Consider the following 23,789-nt stretch of genomic DNA (forward strand, 5'->3'; position numbering starts at 1 on the left):
TTCGTCCCTCCATTCACGCCTGTCGCGACACCACTGGAGGTGGGCTGCACGATGTTGGGGCGTGAGCGGAAGACGGCCTAACGGTGTGCGGGACCGTAGCCCAGCTTCATGGAGACGGTTGCGAATGGTCCTCGCCGATACCCCAGGAGCAACAGTGTCCCTAATTTGCTGGGAAGTGGCGGTGCGGTCCCCTACGGCACTGCGTAGGATCCTACGGTCTTGGCGTGCATCCGTGCGTCGCTGTGGTCCGGTCCCAGGTCGACGGGCACGTGCACCTTCCGCCGACCACTGGCGACAACATCGATGTACTGTGGAGACCTCACGCCCCACGTGTTGAGCAATTCGGCGGTACGTCCACCCGGCCTCCCGCATGCCCACTATACGCCCTCGCTCAAAGTCCGTCAACTGCACATACGGTTCACGTCCACGCTGTCGCGGCATGCTACCAGTGTTAAAGACTGCGATGGAGCTCCGTATGCCACGGCAAACTGGCTGACACTGACGGCGGCGGTGCACAAATGCTGCGCAGCTAGCGCCATTCGACGGCCAACACTGCGGTTCCTGGTGTGTCCGCTGTGCCGTGCGTGCGATCATTGCTTGTACAGCCCTCTCGCAGTGTCCGGAGCAAGTATGGTGGGTCTGACACACCGGTGTCAATGTGTTCTTTTTTCCATTTCCAGGAGTGTACATTAATGAGTGGCTTCTCAACCATAACTGACAGTAGTGGTGCATACACTAAGAACCACAAAGTTCTCTATTCTCTGTGTTCTCAAGAAGCAATCTTGATACTTGGTTCTTGGTTTTCAGTCCACACTTCAAGCTCTCCATTGATTGTTCTCACTTGTTAGTTTTTGTGATTCAGTTCCCATATGGGCATGTATTTCTCGAGCAAATGTGATCAAAGTTCCCATTCTCAGATTTTTAGTCATTTTCATTTCATGCTTGCTGGTGGCTGCTGTAGGAATTAAAGTAATGTAATTGATTTGGTAATTTGCTATAAAAGTTGAATGTTGAACTGAAAGACATTTTCTTTTTTTAAAAAAAAAGAAAAGCATAAAATATGTTTACCACAACAATCACATAGAATTATGCTTTGAAACTTATATTTTATTTTTCAAAAATGATTATGAAGCTGCAAGAAGATAAAATATTTTTAAAACAAGTTCTAATGAAAATAATAATGTTGTTTAATGACTAATGGTAAATGAGCAGCAGAAATCTTTGTGGACACACTGAAAATATTTCTACATGCCAATAAAGAATGTCATGGTGGTTGGACTGCTGTCATCAGATGGACTCTGGGAAAGTAATAGGTGACCACAGATTCAAGTCCTGTGTGGACATTAAATTTAGTATGTGCCATTGGCGAATATGCCCTCAATATGGATCAGAATGATAACGTCAATGAAATTCAGATTTCAGTTGTATTTGTTGTTCATATATTAAAACAAATTCTTATGAAAATAATAAATAATAAGTGATGTGTAAGTCAACAGCGATGAGCAGATTGGAATCAGTGTCCTTGTATTTGTTTCTACATTTCACTCGAGGATTTGGGGCAGTATCAGCCAATCCTGTAACACATAGAACTTACTATCTGGGCAAAAATAGAATAAGGATAAGACAGCCTTTGCACACTTATTGATGTGTGTATCAGAGTACTGTGTGTACTGAGAATGACCAAGAATAGTTCAAACACATGGTATTTTGGGTCATTTGACTAACTGATAAAACACATGATGAAATTCATCCCAAATATTAGAGCGTAGAACTCTGTGTATCATTCTGAAAAATTTTAGAAGTAACCAGAACTCTTTGGAGCCTTCTACAGGAAAATGAAATGTAAGACATTGCCATCTCGCTATGTTCTGAGAAATCGTTCATTTTCCTATACACAAACATACAAAAACCATTGTTATGATTTATATAGGATGGTTTGAGGGGCCAAAACTGCATAAAGGGACACAAGTGGATTACTGTATCATTTAAAGCATTAAAAAGAGGCAACCTGCTGTAAACACTGATGGTAATACGTATACAGTTTTTGCAATGATTTTGTTGACTATCTATTCTTCAAAAGCTACCAATAATCAGGTTCTGCTCTCTGGAGAAGATTTTTGGGTGTGCACTTATATCCCCAAGTTCTACAAAAGCCTGGCAAGAACTCATATTTTGGATCCTGAAGATTTCATTAAATAACAGGTTATTGTAGTAAATGTATATATTTTTGAAAGTAGAAAAGTCAACACCATAAGACAATAGGGCCTAACATTGGAGTTTTGAAAAGATTACATTTCAATATTTGAAGACTCTGGAATTCTTATGACAAAAATAATTTTATATGAAAACTTTTCTTGAAACAAAAAAGTTTCAGTAAAATTTAAATTTTATTTATATTGAAGATATGTCAATCCTAAAACAAACAATTATTACCTGGGATGGATTTTTATGTGCACATGGTTTTCCTGAATCATAAATTTTGAGTAAAGAAAATGTTCCTGCATGAACTACTTATACAGTTGTCATCTGTTACATGTAAATTATACTGTGAATGATAATGATGTGCATCAAGCACACAAGAAAAGAAAAACTATACATATAAATGAACTTTCTTTGAGTATAAAGCTGAAATAGTAACCAAATGATGTCCTGCATACTATCAATTACATTTCTGCAATTTTTGATATGGAAGGGTGGAGACTCAAATCTCCATCCTGCCATCTGGAAGTAAGTTTTTCATATCCTAAATTAGTTCAGGTGTGTCCTGGAATGGTTCCTACTTTAAGTCCACTGCTGACTAAAACTGTTTCACCGTTGTCAAACTAGACCTGTGAGTATATAAATGTCTTCAGGAAGGGGTAGGGGGTCTTCCCATCATCATGATTATCATTAGTGAAGAATATTTAATATAGCAAACAAAACCTGTTTGATACCAGATATAGCATGTTAAAGCATTTCATTGACTTGTGCTATATTTCCGAAATTCTAATTCAAACTGGGGTCTGTGATAAATGTGTGTGTGTGAATTTATTTTTGTATTCTAAATTAATATTTTGATGTACCTTCTATTTTAACTGTATGCTTTTCTTTGAATTTTTGCACCCATTTCTTTTCCTTGTCCCACAATCTCGTAAAAATTTTTTACATACTTTAGCACACTGTGTTAATTATCAACAATCCTTGGCATATTTCCCATGCATACTTATAATTGCCATTTATTTTACAGAAAAGCCATCACAGATAGGACTTGTGCCTGATGTACAGAAGACTGGAAGATGTGAGTCTGACACAACAGCAGGAGGTAGTATTGGATGTGGTGCAATGGTCAGTTCAAGCCCAAATGAATCATTGTGCTTGCCCACTCCAGTGCACATATCATTGGGGCGCAGACAAGATATTAGCCCTTATGCAACTTTCCAGGTACCTAATTCCACAGGTGGTGAAGGAGCAATGGAAAGTACACCACAAACTATTGATCACTGCTCACACAGTCAGTACATAAAGGGAGCCAATACTGATACATATAAGGTAGTATATTGTGTCTTTGAACATGTATGTATATCCATTTTTAGACCATATGTTTATTAATGGAGTTTGACAAAGATTTCTGAATACTAATGCAGATAAATTCTGTCTTCACTTAAATTTGTTGAAACGGATGCTTTAAATGACTTTGAGTGATGCCAGACTCAGTGATTCATAGTCACTGAATGCTCTGTAAACATTTTTAACACATTGCAAAATATATTGCACATAATGTGTGTATCTGATTGCATTAATAACAATATGGAAAGAAAGCATGCTTGGTCAGATGGAAAGCATCTACTTACAAAACACTGAAACAGAAATATGGTAGCTTGAAAGACACAAGAGTTAAAAATAGTCTCCAAGCTATAGCTCTCAGTAATTTTAAGCCTTCCTTCCATCAGTAAAAGAGAAATGTAGGAAATAGGAAGAAAGGATTGAGACATAAAGGTGCTGAAAGGAAGGAAAGTCACTCTATGTTCTGGATTATGAGAAATAACATGAGCAAAAAAGATGAAAGCCTTACATCTGGTGACTAAGCATGGATCTGAGAACCTTTAGCCTCCCTTCAGCATTTGTATAGCTTACCCTGCCCTCCAATTTCTTTTATGATTCTTCTGATGCAGAAACAATCTTAATAGTATGAAAACTAGGGACTGAAATGTAAAATCAAACAATAGGAACTCCAGGTTAAAATGTCAACAATAGAAGGAATATGTACAATATAATGCATTCTGGTCCAAGCAGTCATAGATGGTGGTCATGTGTGTGTGAGGTGTGCTCATTTGTGTGAATGAAAGTGCTTGCATCTGCTTTTCTGAAGAAGGCTTTGCCCATACGCTAATGTGTAAGTGTCTTTTTGTTGTGCCTGTCTGCAACTCAGCATGTAATCTTTATGGTGAGAAGCAGTCTATCTTTTCCTTGTATTTTAGAGATTGAAGTGTCTTATTTATTTATTCCATTGATCTAGTGTACAAGATCACATGGATATGTAATGAGTCATAATTATACATGACAACAGTACTTGTGATGCTAATAGATATATATTATAGTATGTACAGAAAAACAAAATATGCTAACAATTACAAACTTAGACATTTCCTGCAGCAATTCCCTACAGCAAAACAGAAGTATAAAACAATCAAATAATAAATTGCAAGTATTCCACAATACAAATTATAAATCTGCTAGAACTGAAGTACATCATTAGCTTGAGTGAAAATGTCCATGCTGATGTACATTATCATGTTCAGTTACAAAGTGGTAAAAGCAAATGTTACAAGTACAATACATCACACCTAAGCTACAAAACAATGTAGAAATATACAAAGATGCTGTAACTTACCAAATGAGAGAGTGTTGGTATGTTGATAGAGACAATAAAAAACACACACACAAATTTCAAGCTTTCGCAACCCAAGGTTGCTTCATCAGGAAAGAGGGAAGGAGAGGGAAAGACGAAAGTATGTGGGTTTTAAGGGAGAGGGTAAGGAGTCATTCCAATCCCGGGAGCGGAAAGACTTACCTTGGGGGGAAAAAAGGACAGGTATACACTTGCACAGACACACATATCCATTTGCACATATACAGACACAGGCAGACATTAGTATATTTTTCCCACGTGGAATGTTTCCCTCTATTATATTCAAACAATGTAGAAATGTTTACATTCAAGAATTCATCAAAAGAGTAAAAAGAGTTTTCCAGGATATAATCCCTCAATTTACTCTTAAGTTGTGGCATTACACTGGTAATACTTTTCGTATCCAAACACCTTTGTGTTTGAGCAGTGTACCCCATTTTGTACTATAGTCAAGTTTTCCCTATCAACACGTGAGTTGTGTTTTGATCTTGTGTCGCAGTCATGAAAGGCACTATTGATTTCGTGCATGGGGAGGCTATTAATTAAAAAGCACATAAATGATAGGACATATTATTGTTAACATATCATTGTTAACATTTTATTCATTTTAAAATGATTTCTGCCTGGATAATTTCCTCTCATAATTTGAATAGCAATTTTCTGAGTGATGAGCACTTTATTTTCCATTGGTTGGTTACCCCAAAAAATTATGCCATAGGACAAAAGTGAGAGAAAACAAAATAAGCAGCCTTAGTAGCATTAGTATTAGCAGTTGTTGCTGTTAAGTTATAGAGTATAAGTTGCTGAACGAAGTGTTTCATTTTTTTGTCTTACATATGCATTACTTGTTCCTTTTTCAGTAAATAATGATTAAATATGCATTTTTTCTCAAATATTATCACTATATTTCCCCAGATGAATTTTATTTAATTTATAATGATATTTTGCAACATCTTTGTCAGTGCTTGCTATTACATTCAGAAACAGAGATACAGACTAACCTATCTCTTGAGGTTCAGATTATCAATGGTGATCTGAAAAAATTGATGAATTCATTTATCATTCAGAGAGCCATTTTTATTCTGGTGCAAAACTGGTTACTTAGCTGCTGACAGGCAAAAGATGATAGATTGAGAATCCATGGAACTTCACAAATAAATATTTTTTATCTGCTCCTTTTACAAGTTATATGAAGACCTGAATAGAAAATGGAAATCCATTGCAGTGCCTTAGGGAATTATGATCACAGGAAAATATTTTTCAGTTATTATTGATCATTGTCTACTCAGTGCAAAGTGTACAATGGTTTACTTTGCAGTGAAATTATATAAACAGTAAATGAAGATCCCATTTGCAAAATAACTGCTTTCCTCATTACAGAATAACATGTACATATACAACAATTTATCAGATAGAAATTAGTCCTATGACATGTCAAAAATAATGATAACTATAGCATCAAATGAAGTTGAAGAAAGTGGAGAAAATGGTCATTGCATGTGGAGTGTTGATAAGTGTCAACAGAGGTAGTGTAATGCAATACCCATCACATTTTCCATGTCTAATGTAGGTTATAATAATAATAGGATGTAATGTAATGTAAAGTAAACATATTGTCTACTGTACTAAACAACCTTCACAATGTTTTGAGTTGGTTGCCTTATGTCACCTTTGTGGTCTGTCAGCAGTAACAATCATCACATTCTGCAACACATTTGTGCCAGTATTGTGACCAAAAATAATCCTGACAGGTGGAGATCATTGGCATGTGTTACTGTCCATGGTTAAATCCCTACCCTAGTAAAGCCAACTGCTACAATTGTTAGCACACTGGACTCACATTTAGTAGAAGTGGGGTTCTAAAATGTGTTTAGCCATTCATGTTTAAGTTTCTGTAAATTGATTAAGGTGGATACAAGATTATTCTTTCAAAAACATAATGGCCAATTCCTTTCCCCATTCTTGGATTTGCTGGTCTTGTGCTCCATATCCAGTGACCTCATTGTGAACATTATGTTAAAGCATAATCTTTCATCTTTCCATTTCTGTTTATTACATAGGCAGTGTGGCAAACTATCAATACTGATCCTTCTGGACCTGTTCATAAGTGAGTGCTATTGATATATAGAGCAGAACTGCCTGCAAGAAAGCTTTGTTCATTCATAGCATTAATAAAAAAAAATAGGAACAGAAGTAACCTCAAGTAACCACAACATAACTTTACTCTTGCATAGAAAGGAACAAAGTATGCAGCCATAAAATATTTGATCGCCTTCTTTGTAAATTAAATGCACTGACAGATAATTCAACATTTAAAAACAAACTGAACTAATTTCAACTTGACAACTCAGCCTATTCAACATTTGAGTTACTGTGCAGTTAGTAAGTATGTTGTAAGGCTACATTGATCAAATTTTGTCTTTGATTAATGTTAAAAAAATCAGTAATGCAAATGGCCAGCATGTAGCCATGTTATCATAGAAAAAATTTATAATACTTGTGAACTTACTGACACATTCCATCTCATGGAGAACTGTACATGCATAACCCAAACCCCCACAAAAAATACAGAAAAGCTAAAACTAAACAAGCTCACACTGCTGTCCAGTTATAAAGGCAGACAGATATGAGCAGGTGACTACTGAGGACTTGAAACATTATACAGGATATTTCAGAAAGATTTGTCTGATTTTGCAACACTATATCTTCCACATGAATGAAGATAGAAACTTGGGGCGAGTTTCAACTTATCCATCAAAACTAAAAGTTGATTCATTCTCTATATAGAAAGCAAACTCACATCTGCAGAAAAATCTGCAAATCACTGCCTAAAAACTGACCCTGACCATATAATACTGCCTGATATCAAAGGCTCCACAACAGTGGTTATGAACTGTAGGATTTAACAGATGGAGGGACTCTTCCTGCTGTCAGGTATGTCCACTAAAAGACCTACATGGCTCCTAAACTACATAAACCCAACAACACAGGATGACCCCTTGTGGCTGGTAACTGTGTCCCCACAAAGAGAATCTCTACCTTTCTGGACCAACACATTCAGAGTATTACAAGTAACCAACCATTTCCTCTCACAAATCTCCACAGTTCCTGTTCCTTTACCACCCAGTGCCCTGCTGATCACTGTTGATGCTACCTCCCTCTGCACTAGCATCTCCAGTGCCTATGTTGTGGCTATTGAACACTACTACTTTTCCCAATGCCTGACTGACTCCAAACCTACAACCTCTTTTCTGGTCTATATCCTCACCCACAATTATTATTATTTCTACTTTGAAGACATCACCTACAAATAAATCCATGGTACAGTAATGGGCATGTGCATGGCACCATCCTTCCTAACCTACTAGTGAGTCACTTACAGGAAACCTTCCTGACCACTCAGAATTCCAAGCCCTCATCCAGTTCGGATTCATCAGTGAAATCTTCATTATCTGGACTGAGGATGACGATACTCTAGTCATATTCCTCTATTTTCTCAACATCTCCTTCCCTTTTCACTTCACCTGGTCCTCTTCAGCCCAACAAGCCATCTTCATTGGTGTTGACCTCCACCTCAAAGATGGCAACATCAGTACCTCCATCTATGTCAAACCTACCAATATATACAGCCACCATCAATTTTACACCAAGAATTCCCTTACACACATCATAGCCACCCATGATTATTGCATTTGTAGTGGTGAGCAGTCTCTCTCCATATATGCCAAGGGTCTCACTGAGGCCTTCACAGACTGTTATTATTTACCCCACCCTGTCCAAAACTGATCTCCGATGCCTTGTCTCCCCAGTTGCCTACCATCCCCAAGTACCCACAGTCTGCCTACAGAGGAGCACCCCTCTCATGATTCAGTACCACACAGGACTGGAGCAACTGAGTCACATTCTCTGCCAGGGTTTTGACTACCTCTCATTGTGTTCTGAAATGAGAAATATCCTCTCCACCCTCCAACAGTAGTATTCCACCACCCACCCACAATATCCTTCTCTGTCACCTCGTGCTCCCAACCCCTTGCCGCATTGCTCATAACCTTGCAGTAGATTTAGATGAAAGACCTATCCCATACACCCTTTCACTACCTCCTACTCCACTCTTAGGCAGGGCCACCTGTGAAATCAGGCCATGTGATCTATCAACTTAGTTGCAACCCCTGTGCTGCATGCATCCTATGTGGACTTGACAACCAACAAGCTGCCTGTCTGCATGAATAGCAAAGAAACAGCTGGGCCACCCAGTTACTGAGCATACTGACCAAAATAATGTGCTTGACTTGAACATCTGCTTCACAGCCTGTGCCATCTGGATTCTTCTCACTAATGCTAGCAACTTTGCAGGTGGGAACTCTCCCTGAAATATATCCTTCATTCCCATAAACCCTCTGACCCAACCTTTACTAGTTCCTATCCTTCACCTACCTCTGTCCTCTTCCCTACTCCTAATCCAACCTCACACACACCTTCTACACCTCCAGTAAACCTGTTTAGTCCTTTTTGCTTCTCTCCTCTCCCCATTGTGCCTTCCCCCTCCCAGCACATTCTTTTGTTGCAGCCCACTATCTTGTCCCCACCATGTCCCTGTATGCTCCCACAGGCAGCATTAGCACATTCCCCTCTCCCCTGTCCCCTCCCCCCCCCCCTCCCCACCACCACCACCTACTCTGCCATCTCTCTTGCTCCAGACATCATACCTCTTCTGTACATCCACTACCTGCACCAGCAAAGAACATCACTCACCTCAGGTGCAATCACAGTCTGGCCTTAGCACCTGGAGACCACAGTGACTGTGTGTGTGTGTGTGTGTGTGTGTGTGTGTGAGAGAGAGAGAGAGAGGGGGGGGGGGGGGGCGAGAGAGAGAGAGAGAGAGAGAGAGAGAGAGAGAGAGTTGTGAATGTGTGTGAGTTGTGAATGTGTGTAAGCTTTGTACTAGTACAAGAGCTGAATAATATCTAGCAGTTTTTCAATGTGCAAGTCAGTCTGTCATTGCCTCCTCTATGTTGTGAGTAGCAATCTGCCCTTTTCATATTGTTGTAACCTCTACACACAATAGTATGTATTTTATTTTGTCACAAAGTAACTTGTGACCTGGAACACGGACATAGCCAGGATTTTATCAAAGTGGGGTCCAATTTCTTAAAGAGAACCTTAAAAAGGCTCACATTTTTCATTTTATTCTGAAAACTCGTTTATTTATTTATTTTATGTACATAATTTGCCTTTGGGAGGCCATATATATTTGACTATAATGGATTGCTACTTTGCTAAGAAAACACAGCTCAGTCTTATAATATATGTTTCACTGTCACAGAGAAGAATTTTGACATTAAGCTGAATATCTTATAAAGTTAATGGTTCAGATCTCTTTCGACAATAGTTATCTTTCTCCTACTACAATTTTCTATTCATCTTTCTCCTACTACAGTCTTCCATTCAAATTTACAACTTATCTGAAACCAAGTCACAATTCCTTCAGCACATCAAAGCATCCCAATTTCCTCAGTACAAATTGTATTAAATATTTTAGATTTCATGACAATGCTTCAATTTCCTTGACTGATTAAGAACTTCTTTTAAATTATTATTTCAACAGTCAACTTGAACTTATAGTGACCAAATTTATTTACAAAATGAAATGAAATGCAGAGATACTTTTAGCTACAGTTTTGAAATCCTAATATTGATTCATTTGTTAATTTCAGCCAGATTCTAATGTATGTGAAACCATAAATCAGTTTTTATTTATATATGATAATATGACTATACAGTCATTGATGCTAATAAATTCACCTATACTGTACAACATACATTGTTACTTATATGACGTTCATTTACCAGTATATTAGAGGTGTGGTGGTTGGACTGACTGTTCCAAGGACATTATGAATAAGACATTTCACAGTAGAACATCATTCTTGTATCAAACCTTGAAGATATAATATATCACCGTTTCACAAGTGAGGCATCTTTATGCACAAAATGACAGTTGCTAGCTGCCTTCCAATGTAAATATAGCTTTTGGTCCCAAGAGTCTCTGAAGAGATGTTCAGCTCGGCTTCGATGCAACTCCTTTCATTTAAGCAGAGAGTCTGCATCTTTAAGGGAACTGGAATCTGTAAGCAAAAAAAGAAACTTGAAAACAATTGACTGGCCTATAGCAAGGCACCAACCCTGGTATTTGCATAAACTGAAAATGGGAAACCACAGAAAACCATTTTCAGGTTGCTGCTGGATGTGTCCCCCCTGCTTCCTGAATCCAGGGACTGCTACATCAGTACCTCAAGATGCAAAGCTACCCCAGTTGGTGGAAAATTTGGCAACACTGGTTGTTGTACATTGTTTTCAAATAAAATAAAATACATCACAAAAAAGATGGAATTCTCATATTTTATATTTTTCCATTATTTGTGCATATTATGTCATCTGATAGCGCGTGAATTCATGCATATTTTAAGATTTAATAGTGCTGGGAATTTGTGGCTTCAGTTATTATAGTATTACAAGAGTGTAAACTGATTGTGGATGAAAAGGGGAAGGATGCAGGCTGCAGTTGGCTCAGACAAATTTAAGCAGCCCAATGAAACAGTGTTTTAGAAATGAATGAACTAGAGACTATGCTGTCATCAGATACCCCTTCTTCTCTCCACATACTCTTCCCCATCATTCTGTATCAGAACCAGTTTTCATAATCTATGTTCCATGTGACCAGACTGGGTTATACTGAAGCATTTGGGCTAATGATGATAGAATTTTTAAAGAATGTTTATGCAACATTTTTGTTGGTCAACAAGGTTTTGGAGTGTCACAGGCAAATCCAAGTGTATTTTTATGCCCTGATTTTAATGTTAATTATTGCTTCATTGCCTTGTAGAATATTGAAATATTGCAACGCAAAGTTCTATGGTCTCCAAATAACAAGTTCAATGCTTGCATTAAACTGCTATAGATAGGTAATTTGGCTATTATAGTAGTGCATACATATTTTTAACTTCTCACAATATGAGTGGATGAATCAAAATTGGTTTTCTGCTTCCTTTTTATTACAAACTTATCCAAAGTTAGAAACTATCAGAACAACACAGAAACAATAAATGACAGCACTTACCTTAAATTCAGTTACAAGTAAACATTAAACTGATTAACAAAATAACAGTTGAACTCAAGTAAGGTCAACAATATACAATAGTTGGTCTTGGTTAAAGTAGGGATAGGCAATAGCCAATTGTACTGTCAATATATTGATGTCTTAAATCTATTGATAGCCTTGTTGACTATAGATAGTGTGTTAATGTCTTTTGTCATATGATTGAAAACAGATTACAGAAGGTGATCAACAAGTTTCCATTCAGAGGCTGCACAGTCCAGAATTGGTATGGCACTCAGGCAAAATTGCCTGGGCACTGAAGCAATGATTTCATTGATGCACCTGGTTGAAGATATTCTTATGATAAAACACCATGTCCTCCTGCATGAAGAAGTGCATAACTGCATGCTGCACATCCTCACCCACAAGAATTGTTGACCGCTCAAGGCCTTTTTAAGGGACCAAAGGTGTCATAATCACACAGGGAGAGATCAGGACTATAGGGCAGGTGCTTGAGTGTCTCCTACATGTGTTGTGTAACTTCTGCAATAGGACATTTTTAATATGCCTCATACACATTCTTCATTCTTTGATAGATGCCAAGAGAAGAATAACAGCATGTTGGTCCTGTTAGGATGAATTTGGTAGTAACACCACCATAGGTCATGTTTCTGCATTTAGTGCAGAGGCGTGAATGTCATGTCAGTGATTATATACCTACTCCAGAGTCATGTTACATTGCATAAAAGCAGCAGCAATTCCCTCAAAAGGAAACTTTCTGATCACCCATTATATATTACAATTTCACTATGCGGCAACAAGGTGGTGTATAATTCCATTTGGGAGGGCGTGGGGGAGTCTGGACCTCCTGGACAGCCCCTCCCCCTTGTCTACATCCTTGCCTGTAAACACACTCACAATGTAAACATCTCATGCTCTTATTGTTCGAACAGTAGACTAGTGGTAACTATGTAACAGCATAAAGTAGGAAGCTCTCAAATTACAAATACATGTGGCCTATTCAAAAAATCCTGGAACTTGGTCCACAAAATTTTTCTGTGCTTACCTTTCACTTATTGTGCATGGTCTCCTTGGAAATACTCTCCTCCATAGTTGATACAGCACTCTCAACTCAATTTCCACCTCTGGAAGCAGTCTTGCTAAGCCTCTTGCTGGATCGTGTGAAGCGCTGTCTGCGAATTTTCTTTTACCACATCTATCAGTGCAAATCTTCATCCTTTCAACGGGGTTTTCAACTATAGAAATAAAAAGAAGTTTGCAGGGGCCAGGTCTGGAGGGTACAGGGAATGAGGCACCACAGTGATCTCGTTTTTCATGCAATAGTCGCACACCAACAGGGACGAATGTGCGGGTTCATTATCATGATGCAAGAGCCATGAATTGTCTTGCCACATTGTGAATTGTGTTTTATTCATCTCATGATGTACATTTGCAATCCATTTGGTTCGCATACAGGAGACATGTCAAAATTTATAAAACAATTACAATGATTTTTACATTAATAAATAATAGCACTATGATAAATAACAACTCTATAAGGATAACACATTGTACCCAGCTCAAATTTCCAGTTTGTCCTGCATGAATTCATCCACTGAGTAATAACACTTCAGTGTCACTACCTCATACAGCTTTCTTTTAAGTGAACATAAATTCATCTGCATCAACTTATTCCCCTTTAATTTATTACAAATTTTCATTCCCATGTATTGTGGTCCCTGGGCATACAGTCTGAGGCAGTGGGTGGGGGTCATAAAATTTTCTTTGTTTCTGGTATCATGTGAATGGACAAAATTGTTTCCCTCAAATAATTCATGTCTGGTGTACAAAAATATAATAATCTCATATATGTATAAGGATAGCAGAGTTAATAAATTAAGTTTTCTAAATAATGGTCGACATGGTTCTTTGTGATTTGCAGTGCACATATTTTGTATGATTTTTTTCTGTATTTTTAATATCCGCACTATGTTTGTCGAGCTACCCCAAAAAACAATACCATACCTAATAATGGGTTCAAAATAGCTTTTTTTGTGTGTCCTACTTTTTGTGTGTCCATGTCAGTTGCAGTTGACAATATTTGCATTGTAAATGCAAAGCTGCTCAGTTTGTTTGCCAGGTATTCAATGTGTACCTGCCAGCTCAAATTTTTATCTACATTTAAACCTAAGAATTTGCCTGAGTCAACTTCTTCTATACCTTGGTTGTTGTGTACAATCTTAATCTGCTCACATTTTGACTGTTTGGTTCTGAACTGCATCATGTGAGTCTAAGATATGTTTAGATTCAACTCATTTAGCTGAAACCAAGTTTCTAAGGTACTGAGGGTACTGGTCACAGATTTGGGAATTTTTCCCGAGTCCTGATCTTCAACTAAGACACAAGTATCATCTGCAAACAGAACTGATGGGGAGCTGATATTTAATGGTAAGCCATTAACATAAAAGAGAAATAGTACTGGGCCTAATATGGAGCCTTGTGGAACACCCTGAATATTTTTGTACAGTCAGAAAAATAATATGTGCCATTTGAAAAAATGCTAACTGTTTGCTTTCTGTTGGATAAGTAGGATTTAAGCCATTGTAGGGCACTGCTGCTAATGCCATACTTTTAAGTTTGTAAACAAGCAATGCATGGTTTACGGAATCAAATGCCTTTGTGAAGTCACAGAAACTTCCTGCCACCTTATATCTCTTGTCTAATGATGTACTTATTTTCTCAATGAAACTGTTTACTGCAGTGATGGTGCTTTTACCCTGCTGAAAACCAAACTGATTGTTTAGAATAACAGAATATTTTACAATGAAGTTTTGGATTTGTGCAACAGCAAGTTTTTCAAATATTTTAGATAGGACTGGGAGAATCAAGATAGGATGATTATTTCCCATGATCTCTCTTGATCCCTTCTTGAAGATTGGTTTGACTTCAGCACATTACAGTACCTCTGGGAAACAGCCCTCTTCAAAACATTGATTTATTATCTGAGCTAATGGGTTTGCAATTCTGTTGTGTACCACGTTAATAACTTTGGTGGGTACTCCATCCCAACCTGCAGATTTTTTGTTTATTAATATTAGAATAGCATTTTCTACATCCTCCATAGAAACTTTTGAGAATTTTGTAAAGTTTTCAGAGTTTTCACCAAGGCCAAAGGGATTTACTTTGTTTTGATAATCTGTTACATCTACATCAGACTTTGCTACATTTATAAAGAATTCATTAAAGTACTCTGGTATTTGAGTTGGATTTACAATAATACTTCCTTCAATGTCAACTTTTGGAATTTCTTGATTACAGGCTTTAACACCTAACTCAGATTTAATGATTGACGACACAGCCTTTATCTTATTTTTATTATTTAAAACTAGCCTGTTATTTACCAGTTGTTTTGCTGCCTTGACAACTCTTTTAAATATGGTTTTATAGAGTATAACATATTTAATGAAATCAATATCTTTATTATATTTTAGTTCTCTGTGCAGTTGCCTTTTCCTTACACTGGAAATTTTTATGACCTGGATAATCCACTTTACTGTATTTGTTATTTTACTGCTGCAGAGTCTAGGTGGAAATGTTTCATTAAAGTCTCCAAGAAAACTATTTAGGACTTTCTCAAAGTTTTCTTTACTTGAGTTACAATAATCAAAAGGCCATGTTTTATCTCTTAGCTTCTCACTAAATGTCAGCAAGTTTTCTTTGCTAAAGTTCCTGCTCATATGGGTTCTCATATGTGAAATGTTCCTGTCTGTCTGTGCCAGCTCAATGAACAATGCACAATGATATGAAATACCTAGATCTAGACAAAATTTATACACGTCTTCATATACATAATTAGTTAGAACATTGTCAATGCATGTTGCTGATTGCTCATTGTCTCTGGTAGATTCAAAGAAATTCAGTTTGAAACCATATTTCTTTATTAAGTCAGTGAAACTTGAAGTGTGGCTACTATCACATGTGATATCAATGTTAAAATCAGCAGCTATTACAACTTTTTTTCTTTTTTTCTCTGCAAAGGTCTTGTAGCATAATTTGAAGCTTAGATAAGAATAGTTCTATTGTTGATGTCCCTGGAATTCTGTATATTGAGATTATTATAACATTTGCTAGTGGGTCCACTATTTCTACACAACAGCTGTCCAACATACATTCTTCATTTAAATAATTAAAGCAGTTTCTGGTCTCATAATTTGTATCACTATGTAGAAGTATACATGAGCCTCCACGTGACTTTTTTCTTCTGCAAAATCTACTTGCTAATCTTAAGTTCCCTATTTTGTATAGAATTTTAATTGTGTTTGTATAAAACCAGTGCTCATTTAAACAAACAACTTTAATATTTGCACATTCTGACAGAATGATTTCCAATTCATCTATTTTGGAGCTTTTATTGTTAGATGCATCAGTGCTTAAGCCATTTATATTCCAGTGGATAACATACCTACTTTGACTATCACTTACAGGCTTTAGCACATTTCCTGCCAGATAATGGTTTGGTTCTGTCTTTCTTAATGCTACACAAGTGTTTTCACCCCCATCACTAGTTATAAGTTTCCCTTATTTTTTATAATCTGGCAAGTATCTATGAACATCTTACTGAATATTTTTGAGCCCAACTTATTCAGATGTAGATCATCTTTGGTAAGACACTTTGCACTTAGAAATTTGTTGGGATCAATGAAAATGACTCCTAGTTTATTGCGCTGTTCTTTAATATTGCCATTTATTCTCTTCACATAACTGTCACTCACTGATCTTCTGTACAAAATGCCACTTATTATTATTCTCGCCATTTCCTTCTCACATTTTCTCACATGCATCGCAACACATCCTGATAGTGCCACTGATTAATGGTTTGTCTCTGTGGCACATATTGATGACGAACTAATCCTTCAAAGTCAAAGGAAACCATCAACTTGGCTTTGACATTTGACCTGACCTGAAAAGCTTTTTTTGGTCTTGGAGAACGTTTCCCAACCCATTGTGAAGTTTTCAAGATGCTGTGTAAGGATTTCATGACATGATCCCACTGAAATCTTGCATTCTTCTAAAATCTCTTTGATAGTCAGTCTTCGATTGGCATGCACAATTTCATTGATATTCCTGCCATGAGCATTGTCAGTAGACATCAGAGGGTGTCCTCAAGAGTCATCTTTGACTTTCATCTGGCCATTTTTAAACCATGTGAACCATTTGTTACACTGAGTACAGCTTAAGCAATCATCACCGTAGGCTTCTTCCATCATTTGGTGTGTCTCTGTAAAGGTTTTCTTGAGTTTCATGCAAAATTTAATACAGGCACATTGCTCCTATAACTCTGAATTCTCAAAATTTACAAACTGTGCTACACAACTTTCTGCTCAATACAGCACTGAACAATAATAACAGATACACAACAATGAAAGTTCGGGCAGTTACACGCTAAACACAGGCGTGTGGAGGAATGCCAATCCTGTTTCGCTCCAACACACCATTGTAGCAAAATTTCAAATGTTCCAGAATTTTTTGAACAGCCCTTGTAAGCTTAAAAACATTAACAGTTAAAAAAAAAAAAAGAAATGTGAGATAAACCCTTCTGAAAGTAGGAAACTAGTAAATTACTACTCAGCAACTGGTATAGATAAGCTAGACATGCACTAGAAGTATGAATAGAAGCATGAAATACAACACCAATCTGCAGATGCTATCAGCAAGTAGAAAACTAGTAGTTGGCAGTTGCAAGCATCCTTAAACAGTCAGAATGAAACACTGATAAATACTACTGGACAAGTGTGAACTGGCAAGGAAACAAACCACAAAAAGGGGAAGGTAAAACCAAGGCAAAGAAGCATCCTAAAATCTCAAAAAATACTTCAGAAAAGGCTTTGTTATGGAAATAGCTTTGTTCATTTAACAAATGTTCTGGTCATTTTTTTAAATTAATAGAAATTTCAAGGAGTGTTGAAATGGCATCCATTCAGAACATAACGACAAAATAGGCTTTTTCATATTCTGATAAAATAGCCTCTTTTACATTCCTGACTATGTATTTATCATGAACTTCTTTCTTTATACCACATTTGACATCAACTTTGATTGTCAGTAAAGAAAAGCATTGTCAGGTTTCTTACCTTTTTTTTTTTAAATGAGCTGTCTGTTCAGACACTTTTCCTCTGTAACATGTGAGTGAGTTCAACATATTTGTTTTTTTATGTTTTGCTTTTATCATCTACCCTATTCATCTGTTTGTTAATTAGTTTTTTGTACAGTTTAATGATGCACTTTTCTTTAAAATTGTTTCACAGCTACTTGTTTCAGTATCCGAAGTCCCTAATTGCACCTGTCCTGATTTAGAGGGAGAGTATGTTGTAAGACCAAAGATATGCCCACTTATATTCTACTAGCTCAGTTCTGTCTAATAGTAGTTTGATTCAGCATATGGTTTATACAGGATGTTTAGTGTACACTTACAACTGCCAGCTATTAGTCTGTTACTTGCAAGCTGCATCTGCAGGCAGGCTTCATCTATCCTGCTTCTAGTGCACATCTGCCTTTGCTCGGCCAGCAATTAAATGATTTTTTCTCAATCAGTTCACTATTGTGAATATTTTTAATTTTATATTTAAGATTTAAAACTTATGAACTTCATGTTATTATTTTGTTAACTGTAGTTTCAGTTCCAACAATCAGAGTGCAGATTAAGTTTACAATGTGAGTGCCATGTGGGCCTGTTCAGCTGATGAGTTACTATGTAATGTATTGAAATAGATATAGTTGTATTTAGCTAATGTGATTTATCATTCAGTTTCCTTGCATTTTACTGCTCCCCTTTTTCATTCTTTTTAAACAGATTGTCTGATGAGAAAAAGTAAATACTACCTAGCTTTTAGACCTAATAGTCCCATTTTCCATCCTCAGTGAGGAGAGCGAGATATGTTGGCATTAGTCAAAAAGGAAGAACAGTGTGAGGGTACAGAGATATGAAATAATAATACAGGAGCTTGTGCAACACTGGCTTGCATAATAGCTGATATAATTGAGAAATCATAGCTAGTTGGTAGGCAATCAAGTCGGAGTTATGTTATTATGGTTAGCTGGAGTATTTGACCCGTTCTGGGTTCATTGTATATGTATTTTTTGTCGGAGGTGCTGCTGGGTCATTGTGTGGCAGAGAAAGAACATCTTATGATGAAATCATATCACTGGAAGTAGCCACAGAGTGTATAGTGCTGTGCATCACACCATGGAGACCCTCCACAATGAAGTTCCATGACAAGGATCAATGGTGACCTAAGGATATTGAAAAAAGTAAAGGAGGATTCTGCCAATAGCCTTGGAACAGTTCAGTCATACTTTTATTGCTAACACTTTGTAATCTGAGTTGTGAATTCAAGTCTATTTGCAATCTGGTAAATAAGACCACATAATCTTCCAGAACAGTTGAGTAGTTCTTCTTCATGAAAAGCAAACTGTGGGAGGAACTTCTGGTATAAGAGGGGAGTTCTGCCAGCTGAAGGTAAAAGCATGCATCAAGAAGGTGGAATCCTTGTAACAGATAACTCAGACCTGAGGATAACTGGTGGGAAGGAATATAGCTATTGAGATACAAGGTTAGGTAACATGATGAACTTACTGAAAAAAATTAAACATTCAGAGATGTATTCTGTAGTGATCCAGCTATACATGTCTAACAAAATTAAGACCTAACCTGCTATGTTATCTAGTTCAGTTATGAATCAAGCCATATGTCATGATTGTGACTCAGCCTGCCACTAAATTTTCGCCAAACTACCATAAAACACTGAGTCAGTCCTACTCATTGCAAATCTGATGTGTTGTGAAAAAAAAAACACTATCTGATTTCTACTAAAAACAGTTTGATCATTTTGCCTAACATTTATCTCTGCATACACAACAACTGCATGCATATATGGTTATGATGATATGGCAATAGGATGTTTGCTTGTAATTGAACAGACAGTACTCAGTCTGACACTTGTTATTATGTTTACTCATATCTGTGTATATTTCACCAATCAAGTGTAAGCAGCTCTGCTGTCATTGGCTGTTGCATTCAGCTTAATGGTGGATGCCACAATTCAAACAAGTACAATGGCTAAATAATTGCACATTAAATTCACTCACAGAAATTATGGTGCATGTATGTTTTACACTTACCAAAAAGTACTTAAAATAGCAGGCAGTGGCAGCAGTGTTAAAATTATGAATGAAAGAAATAGGCATAGGATTGGAAACAACACTAATGGAGGTTGAGAATGTCTACATTAATAACAAAATTTCACTAACATGACATTTATTTTAAAGAAAAAGCAAATTAAAGACTAGTTTCTTTGAACAAGTTCCAGATATAAAGTTTACACTTTTAATAGTTGTTTTAGTCTTTGATGAGGTCCAAAGCAGATATCCTTATCAGTTACAATGCAGGTGGTGAGGTGCAATGTTGTCAGCAGCTTATCATTGCAGACAGCGCATTGAAATCAGCTCCTAGATGCTGCAGATGAATTATCTCATGTGGAATTTTACTTTCCACTCAGCAGTGATTTCATCAGTGGGATTTTAAAGGCCACTGGGTAGTTAGATGTTGTTACAGTTGTTGCCAACTTTCAGCTTTGCACAAGCAATTTATTATGTCTCTCATGCACAACACTGAAGTAACACAGTTCAGTAGAGGGTTTTAAAGTTATTTCCATTACAGGAAGAAGCAGAAATCTACTCATCGTTAATCAGTTTCTCATTCACACCGATTGTTTCACAACACGACATAGTCAGCACACTTTTTAATCTCCTTACAATCAATGTTCTGATCACTCCCACTCTGCTTGTACAATATCTCAATATACATTTAACTTTGCAAAGGCATTCCAATCAAAATTAATGCAATAAATGATAAATAATCAAAACATTTTACATATTCAATAGACAAGAAAACCTAATTACTAATGACCAAAAGGGAAATAAAATCTTTTGCATATTGTTATTTTCAACAAACAGTTACTCATTACATTAAAGAACAAAATAAACACTATGCTACATTACTAGAAAGTCATGTACAACTATGAAAAAAGAAAGAAAGTGACAAAGAAAACAGAAAAAAGCTCTTATATAGGTCACAAGTAGTGATGTCTTCACAGTTCCCACAACACTCATTACACCAATGTTTTACTTCTGTCCATAGCATACTGAGGGCTTCTTTCTGAAACTTCTTATTTTAATACTTTTGTATTAAAGGAAACCATACACCAAAATGCAGAAATATTGAGTTGTTGATAGGTGTACATAAAAGAAAGAAAACTTGTTAGCTTTCAGAGTTATCCTTTGATGAGCTATAGTAAAAAACCCACTTACACACACACACACACACACACAAACACACACACACACACACACACACACACACACACACACACACACACACGAGCCTATGCCTCTACATGGTGCCAGTTGAATTAACATTGAAAATGATATATTTTGGTAGTTGTGGAGGGAGTAGAGTTTTTTGGGGTGGGCAGAGAGGGAGGAAAGCAAGGAGAGGGACTGTGGATGGGTAGTTGTGGCACAGGGGCTGGCAGCCAGTTTGCTAGGTACAAATGCAGGAGAGAAATGTGGAATGTATGTGGAATAGCCATGTAATGCATTATTGTAGGGGCCAATGGGAAGCAGTGCATGCTGGAGGCAAAATGGAGATGTTAAATGAATGTGGATGACAGGATCAAGGAAGGGGAAACAGTTGGCAAGAGGGTGCAGAGACAGTGAGTTGCCTGAGGTTGAAGTCAGGATGATTATGGGAGCAGAGAGTGTGTTGTAAGGATTATTCCATTTGTGTAGTTCAGAGAAGGTGGTGGTGTAGGCAAGGATTCAGATAGATCAGAATGTGAAGCAGCCACTGGAATTGAGCATGTTGTGCTCAGCTGCATGTTGTAACCACGAGATGGTGAACTTCATTCTTGGCTTTCGTCTGGCAGTGAACATTCATCATAGTGATCATGTGGTTGGTAGTCATACCAACATAAACAATTGTGCATGGTTTACAGCAGATTTAGTATATGACATGGCTGGTTGCATAGGTGGCCCAGCCTTTGATGAGGTAGGATAAGCCTGTCGCAGGTTTAGAGTAGGAGGCTAGGCTGTATGGGAGGGATTTTTTTGAGTCAAAAGGATGACATCTGTCAAAACACAGGCACTCTTGATAGTTAGTGATTTAATGTGGACAGAGGTGTGGATGTACTAATCAGAGAAGTGGAGATCAATGTTCAGTGTTCAGGGAGGTTGCACATTGGGTAGAGGAGGACCCAGTGAAGCAGATGGGAGGGATGGGAAGGTGGGGGGTGGAAGGTGTTGAGGTTGTGAAGGAATGTGGATAGGATATCTTGCCCCTGTGTCTAGATCATGAAGATGACATTAATGAACCTGAACCATACAAGTGGTTGGGAGTTTTGGGAGTGTGCCTATGGCCATGCCATGGATTTGTTTGTAGTATGTAGTTGGTAAGGGATGAGGTGGTGTGTGTGGAGCCTGAAAGACATTGGGAGAAGTAGTGTAAATAGTGCAAAAATTATGGGTACGAGGGATATTGGCAGATAGGGAGGTGGTATCAACAGTGATGAGAAGGGATCCAGGAGGTAAAGTGGTGGGGATGATGGAAAGTTTGTGAAGGAAGTGGTTAATATCTTTGATGTGGGAGGCTAGGTTTTTGGCGGTTGGTTGGGGGTGTTAGTCAACAAGAGCAGAAATCCTTTCAGTGGTAACATAATACCCAGCTGCATTGGGGCATCTAGGATTGTTGAATTTGTGGATTTTGGGAACCTTGCAGAAGATGGGTGTGCAGGGTGTTCTTGGGGTAAGGAAGGAGATGGACGCAGGGGAGAAATTCTAGTCAGGATTGGAGGTGGACTTCTGGGGTGGGAGCATTCTGGCAAAGCTTATTGATGGAGGAGTTAGACAATTGGTGGAGTCTTTCTGTCAGGTAGTCACTATGACTCATCATGAAAGTGATGGAACTTTTGTCTGATGGGAGGATGATTTGGCCAGGAACTGTTTTCAGGTTGTGAATGGCTGTCTTTCCTTCTGCCGAAAGGTTAGTGTTCTTAGAAGGAATCTGGGGAAGGATGGTGAGGCCAAGTTGGAGGTAAGGAATTCCTACAAAGTGACTGGAGGGTGTTTAGGTGGGAGGTGGATGGTAGTAAGAATGGGGGAAGGCAAAGTTCAATGTTTGGGATAGGTTTGTTTTGGTTTTCATTGGAGGAATTGGTGGCAAAGAATTGTTTCCAGTGTAGGGCTATGAAAGAGACTGCTTATGTATGTTCACCTCTTCTGAAGTACTGCTGTGCAGTGTGGGATCCACATCAGAAAGGGTCAATGGATGACATCGAAAAAGTTCAGAGAAATGCAGCTCATTTTGAACTGTCACAAAATTGGGGAGAGAGTGGCATAGATATGATATGTGAATTAGGGTGGCAATCATTAAAACAAAGAGACTTTTCAATGCGGCAGGACTTCTCGTGAAATTTCAATCAGCAACTTTCTCTTCAGAGTGTGAAAATATTTTGTTGGCACCCACCTACATAGTGAGGAATGATTATCATAACAAAATAAGAGAAATCAGTGCTCGCACAGAAGGATTTATGTGTTAATTTTTTCTGTCCCATTTCATGTATCATATCTGTGACACTCTCCTTTATTTTGCAATAATACAGGACAAGCTGCCCTTCTTTGAACTTTTTTTATGTCCTCCATCAATCCTATCTGATGCAAATCCCACATCATGCAGCAATAGTACAAAAGAGG

The 23,789-nt window shown here is 37.6% G+C and overlaps 1 protein-coding gene across 1 annotated transcript in view; it reads left to right on the forward strand.

The window, feature by feature from the left end:
• Positions 1-23,789, forward strand: part of LOC124775445 (Down syndrome cell adhesion molecule-like protein Dscam2) — a 91,994-nt gene that overhangs the window by 44,485 nt on the left and 23,720 nt on the right. The window contains exon 6 of the mRNA XM_047250278.1: positions 3,227-3,528. Within this exon, the coding sequence (XP_047106234.1) occupies positions 3,227-3,528 (302 nt within the window). The remainder of the gene's footprint in view (positions 1-3,226; positions 3,529-23,789) is intronic.

This window comes from Schistocerca piceifrons, chromosome 2 (assembly GCF_021461385.2).
Source record: "Schistocerca piceifrons isolate TAMUIC-IGC-003096 chromosome 2, iqSchPice1.1, whole genome shotgun sequence".
In the NCBI taxonomy this organism is placed as follows: domain Eukaryota; kingdom Metazoa; phylum Arthropoda; class Insecta; order Orthoptera; family Acrididae; genus Schistocerca; species Schistocerca piceifrons.